The following is a 22,203-nucleotide window of genomic DNA, read 5'->3' as shown; positions in this document are numbered from 1 at the left end:
CGGCATTTCAGGTGAACACTTGCCAGAAGATAATAAGAAATTATTCATGTATGCTGCAACATCAGCTAGGATTTAGCTAGCCCAGAGACGGAAAAGTGATGAAATACCAACGAAAGAACAATGGCAAGAAAAACTGATGGAATATGCTGAAATGGTGAAGTTAGCAGAAAGACTTAAAGACAATGACAATAGACTTCAAAATAGACTGGGAACCTTTTATGTTATATCTACAGTAACAATGTAAGGAAATGAACTCACTTGTAGGGTTTGACTAAACACTTAACAATTAACAAAATAAGAGATAAGACAACAAGCAGGAGAAGCGAATGTGTTATGTTCTGAGTTGAATAGGACCCAAAATGCAGCAGTCTGATTGGTCCTAGAACAATAGGATTCATAATGCAGCTGTTTGATTGGTCCTAGAACAATAGGATTCAGAATGCAGCAGTCTGATTGGTCTGCAGGAGCCACCCAATCCAACTCCGGGTGGAAGTGAATCCACAACCTGATTGGCCTACAGGAGAATCCCAGAATTAGCCAGTCATGTGGGGCCCATTGTGTAAATAATGTATATAAAGCAGACATTTTGGGGGGACTTCCATTCCTCCTCACTACTATGAGCTGAAAAAAGAGCATGAAGTCCACACTCGACTCCAAGTATATTTCAGAATGTGTAAGAAACCAGGAGGGGAAGATGGGGAATGTCGTGGGGGAGGGGGTAACTGATAAATTTATTTTGTGATTATATTGTTTGTAAAGGTAAAAGGTAAGGTGACCCCTGACCATTAGGTCCAGTCGTGACCGGCTCTGGGGTTGCGGCGCTCATCTCGCTTTATTGGCCGAAGGAGCCGGCGTACAGCTTCTGGGTCATGTGGCCAGCATGACTAAACCGCTTCTGGCGAACCAGAGCAGCGCGCGTAAACGCCGTTTACCTTCCCGCCGGAGCAGTACCTATTTATCTACTTGCACTTTGATGTGCTTTCGAACTGCTAGTTTGGCAGGAGCAGGGACTGAGCAACAGGAGCTCACCCCGCCGCGGGGATTTGAACCGCCGACCTTCTGATTGGCAAGTCCTAGGCTCTGTGGTTTAACCCACAGCGCCACCCGCATCCCACATATTGTTTGTAGTGACAATATTAAAAAAGATGTAAAACCCAATAAAAAGTTATTTAAAGGGGGGAAAAGAATATTGCAAAGGTTCCTCCATGGTGTCAATAGGCGGGGAGTTCCAAAGTGCCACCACACTGAAAGATCAGTTTCTTGCAAATGCGGAACAAATGTAACAATGCCAAGTTCCACAGATCAAAGTGGTCCAGTGGGCATGTATGGAGTAAGGCAATCTCGCAAGGAATAGCCGCGAGATTCAGCTTCCCAGTGCTGCTCAGAGCATTGGTTGGGGCAATGCAGATGAAGGAATTTAAAGTCTTGGGCCGGGATCAACAGTGGTCCCTGCCATGATGCTGCAAAGATCACCGGTGTCAAAGCAATGATTCTCCAACTTCAACTTCATTAGACTGGTCATATTGTGCAGATGCCTGATGATCGTCTTCCAAAGCAACTACCCTATTCTGAACTTAAAAATGGAAAGCGTAATGCTGGTGGTCAACAAAAGAGGTCTAAAGACTCTCTCAAGGCAAATCTAAAAAAATTTAGTATAAACACCAGCAATTGGGAAACACTGGCCTGCGAGGGCTGCAATTGGAGAACAGCTTTTACCAAAGGTGTCATGGGCTTTGAAGACACTTGAACTCAGGATGCAAGGGAGAAACGTGCTAAGAGGAAGGCACGCTTGGCAAATCCACACCGTTATCAACTCCTACCCTAAAACCAATGTCCCCACTGTGGAAGGATGTGTGGATCCAGAACTGGCCTCCACAGTCAGTCACTTATGGACCCATTGTCAGTGGCGTAGCGTGGGTTGTCAGCACCCGGGGCAAGGCAAGTAATTTGCGCCCCCTAACCCAAGTGAGCCAGGTAGGGGCAGAGAGCTGTGAGTGCAAGCACGCCCCCACAGATGTTGCGGCCGGTGCGGCCGGCCCCCCCTGCACCCCCCACGCTACGCCACTGCCCATTTTTAAAACCGTGTTTATGGAAGACAATCTTACTTGGTTATGTATGAGTGATCGCCAAAGAAGAAAAAGAAGAAGAGGAGGAGGAGGAGGAGAAGGCTGGGATCCAGTGGCGTAGCGTGGGTTGTCAGCACCCGGGGCAAGGCAAGTAATTTGCACCCCCTAACCCGTGGATTTGCGCCCCCTAACCCGTGGATTTGCACCCCCTAACCCTAACCCCCAGATGTTGCGCCCGGTGCGGCCGGCCCCCCCTGCACCCCCCACGCTACACCACTGCTGGGATCCCAGCAGTGCTGGTGCCAACTCTGCCATTCCTGCCCACTCGAGGTCTTTAAAGGGCAGAGGGCTGGTTTCTTTGCAGTTGCTACTTTAAAAAGCCTCGTGGTTTTGCCCGCTTGCTGGATCACAAACACACTTGTGGTTGTACGCAGCAAGGCCTGCTGAGCCTTGGCAGCTGATGTACTTTCAACCCCTTCTGTGGAGCGATGAGATGCCGCTGGCACACTCCCATCGTCCTCCGAGGCAAACCACCACTTTTTGCATCAAAGGCCCGTTGGAAAGCTTGGGAAGCTGGTGGTTGGGGGAAAGTCTTCCACATTTGGCACGGTCCCCTTCCAGCATCCTCACGAGGGAATGATGCCTGCATAACATGAAAAGCGGTTCTATTTACAATCAAATTTTTGTTAAATAAATCACAATAAAGCAGAGGAAAGCAGCAAATTTACTGTTTACCTGGCATCTGAGCCTACAGCCCAGGTGTGGGGAACCTGTTCCACCCCGAGGGCCCCTCTGCTAATCCCAGTGTTTTTTTTCTTTAAAATATTTAGGGGTACTCTTATTTTGACTCCAGAAAACCACCATTTGATAGTTCAAATAGGGGAAAATAAATACAGTAAATGGACAAAATACTAACATTCACAAAGTGTTTAGGGGCATGCGTACCCCTGCGTCCCCCCTGGAAAAAAAGCACTGCCCAGTCCAATTTATTTTTTTATTGTGGTCTAAGTTTTGGGTGGAGTTAAAGCCCTCTTTATACCATTTCAAACTACTGGGGACTGTAGTTTGCTAAAGGTGTTGGGAAGGGAAACATAGGTCTGTGAGGGCAGCAAATTTAACGAACTACTGTTATGTACTGAAGTTCTCACCCTGGGCCAGCAGGGGGATACTGTAGATAGTTTTCACTCAGGTCCACATATGCAAATAAGGGATTGAAAATGATGTTCAGTGATTGGATAGTTACAGAAAGTTGTTACTGTTGTGTTGTAGTGGAGCTCTATATAAGCAGGTTGGCTGAACCCTTCAGTTCAGTTCTGTTCTGACCTGTGAATAAACAAGAGCTGTTTGAAGAATCGCTGTGTCGTCTGATATGTTCACCCACAACTTAACAACTACTGTTCCCAATATCTTTTTTGGGGGGCTATGACAGCAAAAGTGATGTAAGAGTGCATTAAGAGTATGGTGTGTAGATGCAGCTTAAAGAGACTTTCAGGATTAAGAGGAAGCGGCAGTAGCCTCTGGATTAGGAAGATGGCAAGTGAAAGATTGACAGCAGTGAAGAGGTGGTGGAACAATCCAGGATGGGGCACGTCCCTACCTCTGGCCTGTCCAAATAGCACCCCAAAAGCATGAGCCAAGGCTGAATGAATGACCCCCCAGATCATTTGAAGATCATGTTTATCTGATGAATTGGGCGCCAATTGGCCAAAGATTCTGCCACAAGGATGTGTCAATCTGTCGGTTTCAGGTTTTATCAGTTTATAATTTTTCACTTCTACACATTCCCACCTCAGTTTGAGAGATATATACATATTTAAAGTCCACCTGAAAATCCACCAGCCTTTCAGTGCAAATTTCTCTTGATATACACACTTGTCCGCAATTTTGCCTAAAATACACATTTTTTTGCACAGCAATTTCCTGTAACTTAACACAATTTTTGTACGTTATTTTCCCCATTATAGATGCAATTTCAGGCGTATGGTACCGAGTGTAAGCACTTTTGTACGCATTACTCAGCTTGAAAAATGCCTTGCAAAATTCAGAGAAGTGTGATTTCGTTTGCATGTTGCTTGGGAACCTTTAAGTAAGTTCGCCTTCAAATTTGAACAGCCGAGGGCAATGGGAACTTACTGCCTCACTTAAGTATGCAACAGGATTGCAGCCGTAGGCTTGTAGACATGTCTACTCAGATGTCAGTCCCACTGAATTATATGGGTCTTACTCCCACGTAAGCATTTATGGGATTGCTTACAGCGCAGTCTTATTCTTTGGAGCAGCATTCTTGTCAAGATACGACAAGCGCCCACTATCTGCAATCTCCGGAAACAATTGGAGACAGTTTTGTTCCGACAGGCTTTCCCAGAAACATAAATGAGTATTTACCATAAGTGAGGGTTTTAATCTTGTTTTAAATTTGTTTGTTGTTTTAACCTGTTTTGAACTATCTAATATAGAAGTCAGCTTGAGATGGCGGGTTAGAAGGCAATTAATAAAATGGAGATGATAATAATAAAATAATGGTGATAATAATAGCTGAGAGGAACACACAGAATTCCGTGACTTCATTTTTTTCAGAGCAGGAGTGATGATGTCATTTGTCATTTATACAACTTTAACAGTCATGGGTTCCCCCAAAGTTTCCTAGGAACTGCAGTTTGTTAAGGGTGCTATTACAATGCACATGCACCCATAACAAGCTACAGTCCTGCAGATTCTCCATGAGTGTGAAAGTGGAATAAAAGCAAGTAAGTGAGGTGATACTGAGGCTAGCATAGGGAGCTAAGGAAGAGAATGGAGACAGTGAACCAGAGGCTAGAGACTTATTTCCTTTTCTTTGATGGGGTCCTTACTTCATGCTAGCAGTTCAAATGCTATCCTGTCTTTGCAAGGGAGTTTGCATGTCTAGTTAACAGCTAATTAAAGTTTTAAGCGGCTGAAAGTCTTTTGTCAAAGCTCAGGTGTGTCTCACAAGCCCAAAGGATGCAGTCAGGACACTGTCAGCACCACTGAGTTCAGCACAAACAATACATTCAAGGGAGGGAACGTTCTTTCAGAAGTCGTGGACTTGTAAAAGGGTATTGGGAAATGATCCAAAATGAATTGGAAAAAAAAAATGTTTAAAAAACAGTTCCCGAAAAACTTTCCCCCCAAAGCCAGAGTCCTTTCTGTTGGGGGTGATTCAGACTGAAATTCCCAGGTGTCAAAAAAAGGTGATTTATGTATGCCACTACTGCGGCCCATGTTTTGTTAGCCCAAAAAAGGAAAACGAGCGAGGTCCCAACCAAAGAAGAATGGCAATTTAAGTTGACAGAATATGTGCAGCTTGTAGACTTAACAGATAGAATAAGAAAACAAGAAGAACATACGCTTAAAGAAGATTGGAAAATGTTTATTGACTATATGGGAAATTATTCTGGAAAGCTGAAAACGCTGGCAGCATTAAATTCAACAGTGTAAATATGTTTTGATGGATGCAATAATGGAATGCTGAATGGTATAGCAGTTTTTGTAAAACATGTAGGGGTTTATGGTGTGTAAAATGAATCATGGAAAGAGAAGAAGAGAAGTCATTGATAACCTTAAGGATGTAAAATGAGTATTTTAAATTGTAAAACAGAAAGTTTTAATAAAAAATATTTTAAAAAACCCGAACTATACATTCAAGAATGGCACTTATTCCGATCCTAATAAATTGAGTTTAATGCCATGCGCTGTTCTTTGGTGTGTGGATTTGGGTGTGAATAATAGCGGATCAGTAGAGCTGCCTGCAACTTTTGGACTCTCCTTGGGTCTATTGGGGGTCCAGAACCCCAACTTTTATCCCCACACCACTGTTTGTGACCTCACAATACGCCTCTCCCCTTCTCTAGCAAGAAATCTCCTTTTCTTCCAATGTCACAGCACAATCCTAACCCATGTTTTTTTTTTTAAACTCGGAAATAAATCTCGTGGGTATCATCTAGAGCAGTGTTTCCCAACCTTGGGCCTCCAGCTGTTTTTGAACTACAATTCCCATCATCCCTGACCACTGGTCTTGCTAGCTAGGGATGATGGGAGTTGTAGGCCAAAAACATCTGGAGGCCCAAGGTTGGGAAACACTGATCTAGAGACATCATTTGTGCCTGGCAGGGTCGTTGTGCGGATGCAACGCAGCGCTTTACAACAGAGGAAAAGAAGGAGGGAGGGAAAGAAGGAAGGTCTCTGCCCCGAAGCGCTTCCATTTCAACATTAGGAGAGACGCAAGGAAAATAGAAGGGTTGTGTGACTTGACAACAACTTGGATAAAGCTATTCCGGGCTCCTCAAAGGACGAGTCTCCTTCCAGACTGAGGGGAATAGCCTGGCTATGGGGCGCAGGATGAGCATAACTGTGGGCTCATCGAAACCATCCTAAGCGGCTGCAGGAAAGGGACCAGACCCTCTTCGCCTTGGGCGGAAGGATATATCTATAGCTCCCCTCAGAAACAAGTGCCCCTCTTCAAACTCAGCAACCCCCCAAACCCCGCCCTTTTTCCGACACCCCCCCTTGAGAAGAAAATGAGCCCCGTGCGCGTTTTTATTTTTATTTTTTTGAGGGGGGGGTGGGAACTTGAAGAACGGAATGAAAGAAAACGCGGTCCACAGAGGGGACTATTTGCGCTTCGGAAAGACCCCCTGCTGTCGCGCCGCCTTCGCTCCTATCTATTTTCGATTTTATTTTTGTTGGCCTGAGGGGCGGAGGGATTTTCCGAACGGGGTGAGAGGGTCCGGGAGCCTGAGACAAGAAAAGGGAGCCGGGGGTGATGGAGCAGCGGCGTTCGGAACGGGGGTGAGGGAAGAGGGAGGGGGGGGCGGTGAGCGGCGCGCCTGCGCAGTCCGCGCCCTCGCCTGCCTGCCTTCGCGGAGCAGCCAAACCCCCACCTCCCCTTGCGCGCGCGTGTATATGTGTGTGTGTGTGTGTGTGGGGCGCAGGCAGCGGCTCCCTTCTCTGCCGCCGGACCCACAGCGTGCCCCCTCCCACACCCCCTCCCCTTTCCTTTCCTTTTTTTATAATTTAAACCTCAGGAGCCTTCCTGCGCTTCTCTCTCTCTTTATTTTTGGGAGTCCCCCCCCTTTCTTCCTCTCTGAGAGGGCTGTTTCCCCCCCCCCTCAAACCCCCACAATGGCTCAGATACTCCCCATAAGATTCCAGGAGCACTTTCAGGTGAGCAACTATTTGGGGGGGTGGGGTGAGGGGAAAGGGATCCCCCCCATCTTCCTTCCCCCCCTCCCCACTCATTTCAGCCTTGAGGGGATGGGGAATGGAGGGGAAAGGGTGGGTGGGTGGCTTGCGGCCTAGTGTGGCGGTGGGCTTCCCCCCCCCACCTGGGGGAGGGGTTTGAATGGGGTTGAGGGGCGGGAAGACTCCTTGGAAAAGGGCGAGGGGTTCCCCTCTAGGGGGGTGGGATGGGGTGGGGAAGAGGGCCAGAGAGAACGAATTGTGGGGCAGGCAGGCAGGCATCTCTCGGGTGGTGGGGTTGGGGTGGGGGGGCTCTCATATTTCGTTTTTACAACCTTTTATTGTTTGATAACCTTTTATTGTTTCCTTTTTATAACCCTTTATTCATTCCTCCTTCAGGCAGGATGGCGCAAAGCCTGCCCTGGCTTTTAATTTGGCGCTTGGGGAATGGTGGTGGGGAACATATATATATTTATTTAGAAGACACACACAGATATATATATACACAAACACATACATGCATATTGGAAAATCAGAGTCGTGCTCTTCATTTCAATTATTTTGCCCTTGTTGCACCTGATTCTGGCTTGGTGAGGTTTCCTAGTTTTTGATGGCAGCCTTTTGCGGGTATTTGTGCAGAGTCACTGGCTGCCTGAATGACTGACTCTCCTCCTCCTCCCCCTCTCTCTTTTTTTGGTGTGTATGGAGAGGGAGGCTCCGAGTTGCTTGTCTGCATTACTACACCATAAGGGATATTTGTGGGAAAGGGAGTGCAGAGAAGGGCATCTTCACATTAGAGCATGGAAAACGGGCCGCACCTGCGTCCCTGCATTTCTGTTTTGTTTTTTTTTCCGGCCGATCCATCGGTTGTGGGGTGGTGGCCGCGGCTTGTGTTTGGGAACCTCTGAGCCCTGCAAAAGGATCTGCAAGATGGGGAAGGATTGAGCAAATAGATTGCATCTTGTCCCTGAGAACGGCAGGGCTCTGAAAATCTGTTCCCTTCTACTTCTGTCTCTTCTAGAAGCATTCCTGATGCTACTTTAAAAACAAGAACACAACGCTACTCACTCGGAGGATGGGCTGCTTTAAGGAAATTGACCCCAGTCTCAAATAGTGAGGCAAAGACTGCAGATAGTTACGTGAAAGAGCTGCTTTTTGGGGTGGGGAGAGGAGAGAGAGAGATTGCTCTGAATCAAGTGTAGGGGGAAGTGTTTGCTTAAGAAAAGGCAGTTTATGGCAGGAATTAAAGGAATTCTCTAAATGAATGAGAGAACAGGAAGTGGACTTGGCAAATGCTCCCTCCTTTACCCCTCCCTTCCCCTCTTAGGACAGAGGCATCCATTTCAAAATGTGAACTGCCTGGTGACACCATGCCTTTTGTCAGTGTTTAGTACTGTGTGCTGAAATTTAAATTTCTCATTTAGTGTTGTTTAAACATCTTAGGTTTCCCCTAGTGAGTGGTATGAGCTAAGTGCTTCATAGTTCCCAGGCATACAAGATGTAGTTGTATTACGCACTTGGTCCTATAGACGTTTCTCCATATAGCTGAGTAACAGCAAAAAAATACCGTAAAAATGAAATTGGGGTGTGGGGAGTAAGCTTAATGACTAAGGGCTTATTAGTCGGGTGCGTGTTGACTTGGAAGTAAGTTCCACTGTATTCAGTGAGACATATGCCTAGGATTGCAGCCTTAATATGCTCCCAACATTTGTACTCCACATGAGTTAAGTCTCAGATTTGGATTCACAGGAAGTATTAGTTGCACATAAGTATCACATTTCTATTCAGCTTGACTTTCCAGTAGATTCCTTAACGCTGCAAACCACTTTGATTCTATGGCTATCTTCAAACTTTCTTAAAAAATTCTTCTGATTTAATTCAATCATTGTTCTTCAGCTAATTGCCTTCCAGATTCCTTTTTCAGTCGATTTCGCATTCTGCATAATTTCTTTGGTTTCATTAGCCGCTGGGCTTTCTGGTCCTTCAGCTTCCCAATATTTATTTCAATTATGTCCCTCTGTTCCTCCAAAGAGTTCCAAATGGTGTACATAGCCCCTTCCCCCTCTCCATTTTATTATCACAGCAAGCCTGTGAGGTGGTTAGACTGAGAGATGGTGGCTGCCACAAGTCACCCAGTGAAGTACATAGCTGAGTAGGGATTTATATTTGGGTCTCCCCAGTCCTAACCTGACTCAACCACTACCTTGTACTATCTGGGACCTGTGCAATATTTTAACTTAGCTGAACTTGCACAAGCCATAACACCAGCTTGGTCAGTGAGTGATGGAAACATCACTGCCATAAGTGCAATAAAGAATAAGCTGTACTTTAGTTTTGAACATGAGTGACTGCACTAAATACTGATTGGTCACTGCTGTAACAAGGCAGTGTTACGCTGGCATTCAATATATAAAGGAAAAAGGTTCAGACTCGAAATACTGGATTTCTGTATATTAACCAGACACAAGCTGCAGGTATAGTTTTAGAAGGGCTTGGAGTACTGACAGATTGGTGTGTATGGTGTTGGCATCTCTCAGTATCTTTCTTTCTTTGTGGGGTAAATAACATAAAAAATTTTCTGAATGGGTACTCTGGGTATTCTCTTGTCCCACATAACTTCCTGGGAGACTTTCAGATTATCTACAAAGTTTTGGGAGGGGGGAAGCAGACCAATTTATTATCATGTAGGCTTGGTATTTAACATTTTACTTGAGTTTCAACAGAAAATGAGATAACTTTTAAAATTTCATTTTAAAACTGTATTTTAACTGGAAGATAATATAGTTACAAGCACTCTTAAAATAGACTCCAGAATCCCTCAAGGTGGTTGTTGTTTTGTTGGACAACTTGGTGCAATATGTAGAGTGAATTATATCAATCTGTGGGGCGTTTGCCTACCTTCTTGAGTTGTAATTCCACAGATCCTTATTGATTAGCCCAGGGATGGGGAACATGTGGCCCTCCAGATCTTATTGGACTAAAACTCCCATCATCCCTGACCACTGGCCAAGCTGGCTAGGGGCTGATGGGAACTCTTGAGTTCTGGAGGGTCACAGGCTGACCATCTCTGGCTTAGAGATGCCATTGCCAATCATAATATTAAAAGGTGCTATACAGTATTTTCATATGTAATCATAAGCCATTGCAATATCCAATACATTTTACTGTAACATTAATTACAAAAAAAATCCCCACTCATTTACTGTTTAACTCAACACTTCAATAACAGAGTTGACAGTCCCCTACTATCTGACATTCTTCATCTTTCTTCACTATTGAAATCTTGCTGGTGATCATATGGGATTTTGCCCATTTAATAAACAAAACAGCAGATAGAATGATAGCCAAGTCAAATATGATCTGGTTTGTCAGCAAAAAGGCCAGTAAGTCCTCTCCCAGTCGAACCTCTTTCCCACACTCAGTGACTTTGCCTGTCCAGGGCAATTATATAGACTGTACTGTTAAAGGGGTGTCACTTTGAACTGCCCTAATGTAACCGAATAGTTGTGTCTTATGCAATCTTGCCAGGAAAATTACTCTTGCACACTTTGGATAGTTAAGTTTGGTTCTGTATGGTAGAAGAAAACTCTTGATACTCAGCTTTAGGTCTTTATATATTGATCTCTGCCAAAAACTCATAAACCTAAATCCATTATATCAGGCCCAAAACTATGTATGTTTGTTTTCCTGGCAAGCTTTGATATTCTGGCTGCTTTGTGGCTGCCCATTTGTTTTGGATAACATAATCCAGTAATAGTCCTACTATTTACTAAAGATGCCAACAATAGATTAGCTTTGTCTCTTAACAGAAAGGATGACATACCTTATGGTACTCAGTTATTGATTCTGAATGGATCCAATCTTCTTCAGATCCATATTACCCCAAAGCTGTGCTCTATGGAGCAGCTGACCCACAACTTTTGTCTGAAAATTTTTTTTTGAAGTATATGTGGAGTTGATTGAGTTGCCCTGGAAGTATTTGCATTTTTGTTTCTAGATCATGGTGTAAGAGGGAAATCAAAGTACAGGCAACTCCTCACTTGTGCACAATCTATTTGAATGTGACTGCCCACGTGTTTGGGAACACAAGGCTTGCAAGGAGACCCTCCCCGGAGCCTGAAGAGGACAGAGAAGAGAGAGGGGCTTTGTTTTGGGTGCTTGGCCTACCTGCCTAACAGCTGATGCGTGGGAAAGTGCCTGCTGCTGCTGCACTATCCTGTATGTCAGCTGCTAGGTGGGAAGGCTGAACAGCCTCAACAAAGCCCTGCTGTGCCTCTGGCTTGCAAGGAGACCATCCCCAGAGCCTGAAGAGGGCCACCTTGTGAGCCACAAGGACCCTCCAGGGTGTTCCCCACTTGCATACATTTTGATTATGTGCAAGGGGCTCCTGATTGTAACCTCCACGTAAGTGGGGAGTCACGTTTGTGATGTTTAATTATTACTTTTGTGAAAGCCTGGCATAAGTAACAACTGCATGCCAGCATCTACTAGCATTCCTTGAATTTCTGATGTTTAGATCAGGTAGCCTACCTGTGAGATGAGTTGTCCAAGACATTCCTGAGACAACATGCAAGGTTATGGTCTTAAGGCAAGAACCTTGGTGCATAGCACTGAAAGCATTTTAAGTCTGCCAGCATCTTGTGACAAAAATGCCATGAGCACACCTACACATTCTTCTAGATGAGTAGCTGGCAAATCATTATCTGAATAGAACCCCTCACTGACAGAATAATTTCCTAAGGAGAATGCAGTCGTGCTGAAAGTTCAAGGAGCAGCACCAAGGCTTCAAAACTGACTTCATCGATTCTCTTCATCAGTTCCATCCAGTTGTGCAGGAACAAATAGCTAGTTGAAGTCCAGGAAATAGTTTTCATTTACCAGTTTTCTGGCATGTTTTTCTCACTAATGGTTATGTAGTAGCAAACCACTTACTTTGCATGGGCTTTGTTAGTAGGTAACAGCCAGTGTCAGAAACTGAGATATGAAAGCTTGGAGCTAAATGGCACTTTAAACATAGGTTATGGGCGCAACAATGGAATGTCTAGGCGTGCTTTTTTTAATACAGTATAACGAAAATAAAAAGCTGAAAATGAATGAATTGCGGATAAAATAATATGTTCATTTTTCACATGGTCTAGTCCTTCCCCTGCCCAGCCCCATATATTTTTAAGAGAGTCTCTTCTCCAGTCTTCAGAGAGTAGCTGTAAGTGGGGAGGCAGAAAAAGGTCCTCCTTTTCTTCTACTCCGCAGTTTTAATCTGAAATCTTAGGTATAGTACTGCGCCCAGAGCTCAGAAACTGCTTGTGCTAATGAAATTCCCTGTTGCTTAATAATAATAATAATAATAATAATAATAATAATAATAATAATAATAATAAAGATATATTTATTATTTATACCCCACCCATCTGGCTGGGTTTCCCCAGCCACTCTGGGTGGCTTCCAACAAAAGATTAAAATACAATAGTCCTTCAGATATTAAAAGCTTCCCTAAACAGGTATGCCTTCAGATCCCTTCTAAAAGTCTGGTAGTTATTTTTTCCTTTGACATCTGGTGGGAGGGCATTCCACAGGGCAGGCACCACTACCGAGAAGGCCCTCTGCCTGGTTCCCTGTAACTTGGCTTCTCACAGTGAGAGAACTGCCAGAAGGCCCTCAGCGCTAGACCTCAGTGTCCGGGCAGAATGATGAGGGTGGAGACCTAAAACATTGCGCCTAGAACATTGGCAGTTTTGAACACTGGTAACAGCTAAGCCCATTAACCATGGTTTACTGAACTATCCTGTGAATACAGCCTGTTTGCTCCAACCTTACTCAAATGGGGAAGAAAACTACAAATGGCTGGCTTAGCATTACATCTGAACCCATGCTTGTGGTTTATTTTGCCCAGGCAAGCCACATCTGGGAAGTGACCAAGAAACCATTGCTTCCTGCTTGTGGTTTGTTTAGGCATAACAAATCAGGGTTTTAACTTAGTGCTTATGGTATGTCTCCCCACTCAAGATGAGAAGTGTGAAGCAGCAGTACTCAGGCTGCATGCACACGATTGTTCAGTTAATTCCTTGAAGCTGCACATGAAGACAGCCAGTGTAACCCCAAAGTACATGTTTACTTGCATTCCTATATTGGAGTATTTGCTGCCTGCCTATCATAATTGCACATAATTCCCACTGGAAATTGGGTACGTGAATAATATAGGAAGGGATAAAATCTGCCTGTATAGAATCTCTTCTTCTGTATGGGGGGGTATTCCTTTTCCTACATATGAACATTAAATGCAATTTAAAAAAAAGCAGCCAACACCTTGACTAAAGAAGCCCCTTGTGTACTGCTGTAAATGTAATGTGGCCTCTTCTCCTCCACCCCCAGTCCCTCCAGTTGTATATCTCCTGCTGTATCTGGAGAGCTCACCTTGCTGCAGTGTCTCTAAAACATAATCTCTAAAACATAATTCTGTGTTCTTCCTTCCCTAAGCTTCACTCAGGCTTCTTCACATTTACTCGGAAAATAAAAGTGCAGTGCTTCTCCTGAAGATGCTCCCTCCTTCACTTAGAAGGCTCTGCAAGAGTACAGAGTTGGTTGTGAAGACCACTTCTCTGCTACACAATAGTAAAAAGGATGGTCTTAATTTAACCTTCAAGACAGTTTGGCCTTCAAGACTGTGTGGCTTGGTGTGTAGGGGAGAATTCCATCCTGATCTGCTAACCATGGCTAAAATGTGCTTGCAAAGTATGGTTTGGGCTACCTGTGATTTTGTGTTACATGTGCTGAAGTTCTTGCTAATCGTTGAATAATCAGAAACTGAAGAGGGAGGTGTGGGAGATGACTAGATATGTCTGGCTGGGGTTGCAGGCATAGAGGCTTGAATAGTTGTTCATTCCATCCCCCAGCACAATGACTGATCAGACTTGGCTTTATCTTTGAATAAACTTGAAGGCTTGCAAGCCCTTCAGAGGGAATGACCTTTGTTTGGGGGCAGCTTGGCAGGCCCTTTTGAGAGTTAAGTTTTTCCACCACTACCACCCCAGGCAATTGCAGGGGAAAGGCTGTAATAACGGGAGATTCTCTAATTTCTTCACTGGGATGAGGCAAGCTTTTCACCTCTCCACAACTCTTCATCATGCAAGGTGTTACACAAAATAGGGGTGGAGAAAATAAAGAAGCTGTAGTAGAAAAAATGAAGCTGGATGTTGCAGCTTTAAGACCACTTTTTAGAAGCTCTGTACATTTTTCAGTTACTTCAGTTGTGGAACACTGTACATCACTGTGGAATACCTTGGGCAAAAAGGTTCATGACTGAATTGGAAAAAGAAAAGTGTGTATAATGGAGAAGTGTCCAAATATTTACAGGTCTGTGAAAAGAATAACTATTGCAGTAATTGCTCTCTTTGCAGTTTCCCCTGGGGATTACTTGGCCTTTTATCTATCTTTGTCAGCTAGTAGAATATTGGTAGAGTTACAGAGCTGGTCTGACTACAGAAAAACTTCATTTAATAGGAACACCGAGGGGTGGATATAAAGTGACCTGCCCAGAACATTGAGCCAGATTAAAGGCCCCCTTAGGGTCTTCAGATTTCCACCTTTCTGAAAATAGCTTATATAGATACCTTCCCATGCTTCTGCCATTGCTACTGAAGAATCTAAGACTCTTCATGTTTGTGAATGTGGAACACAGATGCTGCAGGATCTGATTGTCACCTCTAGTCAGCCCAATTAGGGCTGTACAAGATTGAATGATCTCTGCAGGACTATATGAGATTGAATAATCTCTGCAGATTTAAAGATGGTACAGAAAGTATACTGATGTGTTTGTGGGCAGGACTTGAAAATTTCACGAAAGCTGTACCAGATAAATCAGAAGGGACTGTTTTGATAGTAGCCCTTATTTCATACAAAGGTGTGATCAAACTTTTAGTTATGGAATTACTTCTCTTTTGGGTGGGGTTTGTGTGTAGGTGGTATGCAGAAGGAAACACACTTTGAATTATAGAAGGGGTAATACAACATTTCTATTAGCTGCTATTTTTATGCCTATTACAAACCGTTTCCAGTCATGTCTCATGAGAACAGCATGTAAGTGCAGTAAAAACTGCCTGTTGATGTAAGAATGGAACGTTCCCATAACTGGATGGCAAATAAATATGGCAAGGGGTAACCTCTTCTTGCTTATTTGGTGTTCCATGATAAAACTTGGAAATATGCTTGTCTCTCTCAGTAAACAGTTTGCTTATGTGCTGTATATACACTGTGCTCAAAGCTCCTGACAGAAAGCAGACAAATACAATGAGCACAGTATTTTAGATACTGTTTTTAGGCAACCTTTCATTCCGTAGGATCCATGGGCAGTGTATACAAGATATAAAAACAATGCAACATTAAAACATTGCAAACAGGACACTAAATTCAGCAGCAGTCATAAAATAAAAGTGAAGCTTTAGATGTAACTCAGATGCCTGGGTAAAAACAGAAGTTCATCTTTAACTCATGCTGGAGAATTGGCAAAGAGGGAGGCAGCCGCATTTCAAACAGTAGGTAGTTTCACAAGCAGGTGCCACCACAGAGAAGGCCTTCTCCTGTGTCACTACACAATGGACTTCACCCTGAGAAAAGACAACTCATCAGATATCAATGCTTAAGTTAGCAGATATGGGAAGAGACACTCCTTCATGTATTTGGGTCCCAAGTCTTGTCAGGATTCAGCTTCAGTTCACTGGCTCTCATCTAGCACCTGTACAGCTTCTCCTGATATTAAGATCATGTTGGGTGTTGGCAACATATTGATGAACTTATACTTCAAATCTCTGAATGACTTCACCTGGTGGCTTTGGACAGATACTAAACAGGCATGGGGGACAAGAGGTAAGACTCTGGATTCCACAGCATAAATACCATGGAATTGAGCAGCAGTTTCACAATGCTACTCTCTGGTTGCAGTCCTACAGAGAGGGTCAAGTCTTTCAACCCACAAAGCTGCCTCAGGAGGATACAGTGGTCAGTGGTTTCAAACGTCACAAAGAGATCCAGGAGAATCAACAAAGGTTGCACTCCTCCCATCTGTCTCCCAGAACACTTCATGAATCAAGGTGCCAACCCCAGATTAAAGTGAGCCTAGATATTCCATTTTTTTCTACCACCCCTCCCACAGAGAGGCATCTCCCCCACCCCCAGGCTCACAATAGCCATATTAAACATTAGAATACTGACAATATAATACGGACAATTGGAACATTAAAATTTAAATCCAGCAATTCGTATTAAGAGGTCTAAGGGTAAGATGTATATCCCAGATTGCAGCAAAAGAAAAAGATGAAACAGACAAAATTGAATGAATGAGCCTCCAACCCTAACAAACTGATGGATCTTCGTAATTTTCTTCTGGGACAATTGTACCAAGGAATGTAATTGAACATTTATAGTATAAAAAAAATCTAGTGTGAATATGACAAGCTAAATTTAAGAACTTGCAGGCCCAGTCCTTCCTTATCCTACTCTCTCAACGGGATGTTGGAGAAACTTACCGGGGTGTTGGAAAAACTTTAAATTGATTAATACAGCACCTCTAATTTGCTGCAACTTGCCTGCTTTCCAGCTATCAGTTCCTCTCATTTTTAATGCATGTTTTGCTAAATAATTTTAGAAAGAAATAATCATACTCAAGGGCTTAGTGGGTCCTTCTTTTGCTTTTTGTTGGACTTCTGTGTGTTGATGGTTCCTGGTTCACAGTTAACTGTGATCAGTTTACTGTTGTCTAAAGCTAAATATCTTAAGTAGACAATCTTCAGTAGAAACTTTTGAGTCTTGTGCTGCTGACAAACGTACAATGTCTCTGGCTGGTTCCCCACAGCAAAATGCTTGAAAATGGTTGTCTTTATTGGGGGAAGGATCATAGCTTAGTGGTTGAGCATCTCCTTTGCAGGCAGAAGTCCGAGGTTCAGTCATTGGCATCTCCAGGTAGGGCTGGGGAAGACTCGCTGCCTGAAGCCCCAGAGAGCTGCTGGTGCTCAATATTGGCAGTACTGAGCTAGATGGACCCAGTGGTTTGACTCTGTACTAGCAGGTTCCTGCCTTTCTAGGACAAGTCTACAGCGTTGCTGACGGAAAACTTAAAGCAAGGAACTTCCCTCTGTCCCATTCACTGAATGGATTTAAAATGAGGAGTACTGAAGTTGCACACAGGCCACAACGTTCTACTTCCTGTTGGCGCGGATAAACTTGCTTCAGTGTATAGACTTGCTATACACTAAACATGTTGCCATTTATGGCATACGATCCAGCTAATAAACACTGGAATAATAAATATGGGGAAGATTAGCACAATAGCTTGGGAACGTAACCCTGCAAAAACATTCTTTCAGCAAGAATGTGAAGGTCATGTGTGTTTGAGATGTGCAAGTTGCTATGAAATCTGGAATAAAGCAACCAGATTGAGCGAAACTAGAAATGTTGAACCCTGCTTCAATATTGGGGGAATTGGTACCATGTGATATAGTGTATAACGGAGGGTTTCCATGCCAGAGATGCCAGTGGCTCTGAGTCAATATATGTTAACAAACTGCTCTGGTAACTAGGAATCTATTTCCAGAGAGGTGGGTGTGTTGACGCTGTGTTGAAGCAAAAACAGAATATTGTGGTACCTTAAATAAACAACATATTAAAAGATTTAACAAATGAATGTCATCATCTTTCATGGTCTCACATCCACTTCACCAGAGAAGAGCACAAGAAGAGCTCTGCTGGATCACACCAAAAGCCCATCTAGCCCTCCAACCTGTTCTCACAGTGACCTACCGGTTGCTTATGGGAAGTCCACAACCAGGTCCTTCGTGCATTTGATGAAACGGGTGCCAGCCCACAAATATTTATGACCTAATTCATTTGTTAAGTATTGAAGGTGCCACAAGACACTGCTTTGTTCTTGTAGGAATTGGTTGGATCTGGTCCATGGTTTGAAGAGAATGTTGACTACTATTTCACATATAATGTAGCCTTCATTACGTTTACTCAGGATGGGGATAAGATGGAGATAGTAGCCAGGTTTATGGAACACGCAGTGAGGATTCATGAAGGCTATACAACACTGACTTAAGTGTTAGATGAAGGCTGTTGGTTGGTTGGGTTTTTGGCCTTTTTTGGTGAGTGGTTTTTCCTGTATTGAACCCTACTGGAATCTTGTACGTATGCCAATAACAGTTTGAGAATCTGACTACTATTAATTTCACTGGGTGCAAGCTATGCATCCCACCTACAACTGGTTGTTAAAAATGTAAATAGTCAATGGGCTGGGTTGTGAACATGGTGCATAGTGAAGCAGTCCCATGAACACTGCAAATCTTTGCGTGGATATACCTGATCCATATTCACAAATAGCTTATCTGCCCCTACATCTAATGTAATAGAGTAGTTCTTGAAGGTTTAAGTGAGCCACACTGTGAAGAAACACCAACTCCATGATCCCCGTGAGTTGCCTTCTGATCACAAAGATATATGTAAAACCTGTGTAGTCAACTGCTCCTAATACCACTTTCCCCAGAGAGAAGTGTCTGTTCTACGAATAAACAGTGATGGCATGGTGGCATTTTGCCACGTACAGATTTCCCCGCCAAGCAGTCCTTGTCTGTGGTCATGCAAGGTTTTTACCGATACTTTCCTTTTTTTTACAGCTCCAAAATCTTGGAATTAATCCAGCAAACATTGGATTCAGTACCTTAACAATGGAATCTGATAAATTCATATGTATTCGAGAAAAAGTTGGTGAGCAAGCACAGGTTGTGATCATAGACATGAGCGATCCAACCACTCCTATCAGGCGCCCAATCTCTGCAGAAAGTGCCATCATGAATCCAGCTTCTAAAGTAATTGCTCTGAAAGGTAAGTTTTATTTTCTTTGCATTGTCTTGGGAGGATTGTTGTGCAGCAGCACATGTATTGGTTCTGCTTTGAACCCGTGTGCAGTATGTTAAGATTTGGTTGCATTTTGGTAACCATTGTATCAGTCAGGGAATGCTGTAAATAATGGGATTGAGTTGTACTAGGAATGAAGTGGCTTGGAAAGTTTGCTTAATGTAGGACTTGTCAAAGCAAATTATTAGGTTAATTTTAAGATGACATTGCTATTGTACAGTAAGCTTTGAATTATTTTTTTTAAGGCTGGGAAGATCAATAGGCACCACCAATTCCAATACCTCTGGGTATCTTTTCCAGCCAAGTACTGCTTTTGCAGGGCAGTATTTTGGGGTGGCAGGGAAGGCAAGCGTCTACTAAATAAAGCTTGGATTGTGTTGCATGTTTGGTTTAAAGTCCTAAAACTGAAAAAGTAAAGCTTCTGTTGCAGCTAGTCCTAGAAGCTATGTGATTTTCCAGACGCTGCCTAATCACCATGTAAAAATATCCATACCCGAGCAGATGCAAAAACTCATTGGTGTCTAATATATAAAATGGTTTCACTTTCACTGACTGTGTACTTTCTTTCCTGCATTCTTGTCTTAAAACAGATGGTGAGTTAACTTTGTACTGACACACTTCATGTTTAATAGTTTTGGAATGGTCTCATCTCATAAAAAGTACTAAATTCTGCAGGAGGCAATTTGGCATGTCACTTGTAGAGAGAATTGTAATCTAGATGCTAAAATTTTGAGTTTGGGCAAACGAAACTATTTATCCTCTGAAACCACTTGTGACTTGATGGTAGTAACTGTACCAATAGATGGTTAAACCCAGTCTTAACCACAGTACAGTTAACTGACAAAGTCAAGTCGCAATACTTTTATGAGAGACCTTTGCTGGCATGGTGTCTTGTGTGCTAGTCACTTCTTTTATTTTAAATGTGGTACTTGGTCTTAAAAGTCCATGGCAACGCTCGCAGGGGTCCACGATGCTACTTCAAAAATTGGCTTGCATTGAAAATCTGTGAACAGCTCGGAAGTACGTAGGCAGCTGCCACTTAGAATGCCCATGCTCACCAAAACACCTTGTTGGTAGCAAAGGGCTGTGAGTGGACAACATGGGACTAATAACCCCAGTGTTAACTTGGACATAGTACACATAGTACACTTTGATTCAGTACACACACAGTGTTTTAATTCTAATTGTCTTGGCCCCCTGTGAATCAAACTCTTGGCCAGAAGAGCTAATATTTTGTGATATCCCTTGACATAACTACCTAATACACTATTTTGTTGCTATACCACGTGTGCTAACCCCAGAGATGCAAGTAACTGAACATAACTTAGTGTCTCATCTCCTCCCTCAATCTCCATCAAGAGCTCTTGCAGCATTACCACGTCACTTCCCACTTTCTTCTTTAAAAGAGTGTTCAGAAATAAAAGTGTTCAGATGAGTGGCCATGACAGCACATAATTATTTAGGAGGAGCAGTAACAGGGTTATAGCTTGCCCAGAAACCTATTACCCCAACAGAAATGGAGACTGACTTGTATTAAAATGTGTAGGAAATGTTGCTTTAGAAAAGCACTTAAATGTTCCCTGCAGATGGGAGTGTGGTGCTGGCAAACCAACTGCGTATTATGTCTGTCCTGAAGCTCAAGCTCCTTGTGTGAACAGTGAACATACATCCCTCAGAAATGTAATGCTTCTCAGAACTGTGATAAAGAGTATGGTGCGTGCATACAAATTGCATTTCTGGATTGCATGTGGCATTCCTACAGTGATCAAAGCATTATTGTCCTTGTATGGATGTATCCTGTGTTTGTAATGTACCGTGAGAGCACTTCCAGTGATCTATGTTGGAACAGAATGGGGGGACGTAGTACTTTTCATAGGGCATTTCCATACACAAAGCATGGGAATGCAAAAAGGCAATTTCATACTCTACTCTTGCAGAGATGTAAAGTGTTCATAAAGCCTCTCCTCCTTCTCCCAAATTTGTCACCTGAGTAGATGTCTGGCTTTCAGTTAAGCAATGTAATTAAGTGGTTCTGTTTATTATTATATAAAAAAAAACCTTGCTGCTTTATACTTAATATTTTTTTGAGGTGAGAATCCATCGTGGGCAAGCTTCTGTAGTGGGGTGATGACATATGATCAGTTCTGCTGGAAGAAACTTTACTTGAGAGTGGGGGTGAAATTGTTGCATGTTGCTCTTCCCCTAAATTCTGTTGGAGCATTCCAGTCCTAGCAGCCTACTCGAACATGAGTGTGCTTGTTAGGGCTCTTCCTGCTCTTGGCATGATCTCTCCATAACGGTTTTGTGCAAAGAAATTGTAGTTGGAAAAGCCACCATTATCACCAAGTGGGAGGATAGAATCTGCTTGCATCTATCTCATGGCCCCTTTTGCCTTGCTGTCTACATTCCCACCCCCGCCCCCCGTACATGTATGTGTAAATAAACTCCACAACTGCGGCGACTTTTTATGCATCTAACTTGGGCTCTTGCCCACCAATGGCTAAGCCATAATCTAGCCTTTAAGGTTCCTCCAATACTTTGTTTTTGCTGCAAGAGACCAGAACTGCTATCCCTTGAAATTTGGTAAACAAAAATCGTACGCATTCCAATTGCTTGTCAGGAACACACTGCTGAAGAGCGAGTGCGTTACAGTACCTTTTTTTGTATTTAAATCTGATAGCCTTAGTCGTCTTCACTATATTGCTTTAATAGCAGGGCTGCATTCATAAAGTTGGGAGTTGGCACAGTAGTTCAAACATATGTGTCAAAGAACCCTGTGAGGAAAAGATGTCTAAAATTAGGCATAAAATTAGCTTAGGCCAAGAGAACTCCCCCAGCCTCTTTTAGTTGCTTAGAAAGAAAACACCCCCCCCTCAAAGGGTTACCCTGCATGAAGTTGAAATAAAAAGTAAAGGCTGAGGAATGCAATGAGAGTCAAACCTTTCAGGGACACTGTACACAGAGGTGAAAAAACAAGATTTTGATTGAGTGCGGTGACTCTTTGGCATGCCTGAGGTAAGTTGTAGGGGGAAATATC

At 43.3% G+C, this 22,203-nt stretch overlaps 1 protein-coding gene across 4 annotated transcripts in view; it reads left to right on the top strand.

Moving 5' to 3' along the window:
• Positions 1–6,913: 6,913 nt before the first annotated feature.
• The window catches only part of LOC309359482 (clathrin heavy chain 1), a 55,815-nt gene continuing 40,525 nt past the window's right edge, over positions 6,914–22,203 (top strand). For 3 of the 4 annotated variants that reach the window (XM_081893179.1, XM_081893182.1, XM_081893181.1), the window contains exons 1-2: positions 6,914–7,250; positions 18,926–19,133. In XM_081893179.1, coding sequence (XP_081749305.1) covers positions 6,990–7,250; positions 18,926–19,133 — 469 coding nt within the window. In that variant the 5' untranslated portion in view covers positions 6,914–6,989. The remainder of the gene's footprint in view (positions 7,251–18,925; positions 19,134–22,203) is intronic. The other variant, XM_081893180.1, reaches the window with a different exon arrangement.

The sequence above is a fragment of the Podarcis melisellensis genome (assembly GCF_964234715.1).
Source record: "Podarcis melisellensis genome assembly, chromosome: 16".
Lineage (NCBI taxonomy): Eukaryota > Metazoa > Chordata > Lepidosauria > Squamata > Lacertidae > Podarcis > Podarcis melisellensis.
This window is presented reverse-complemented; position numbering and strand designations above follow the sequence as displayed.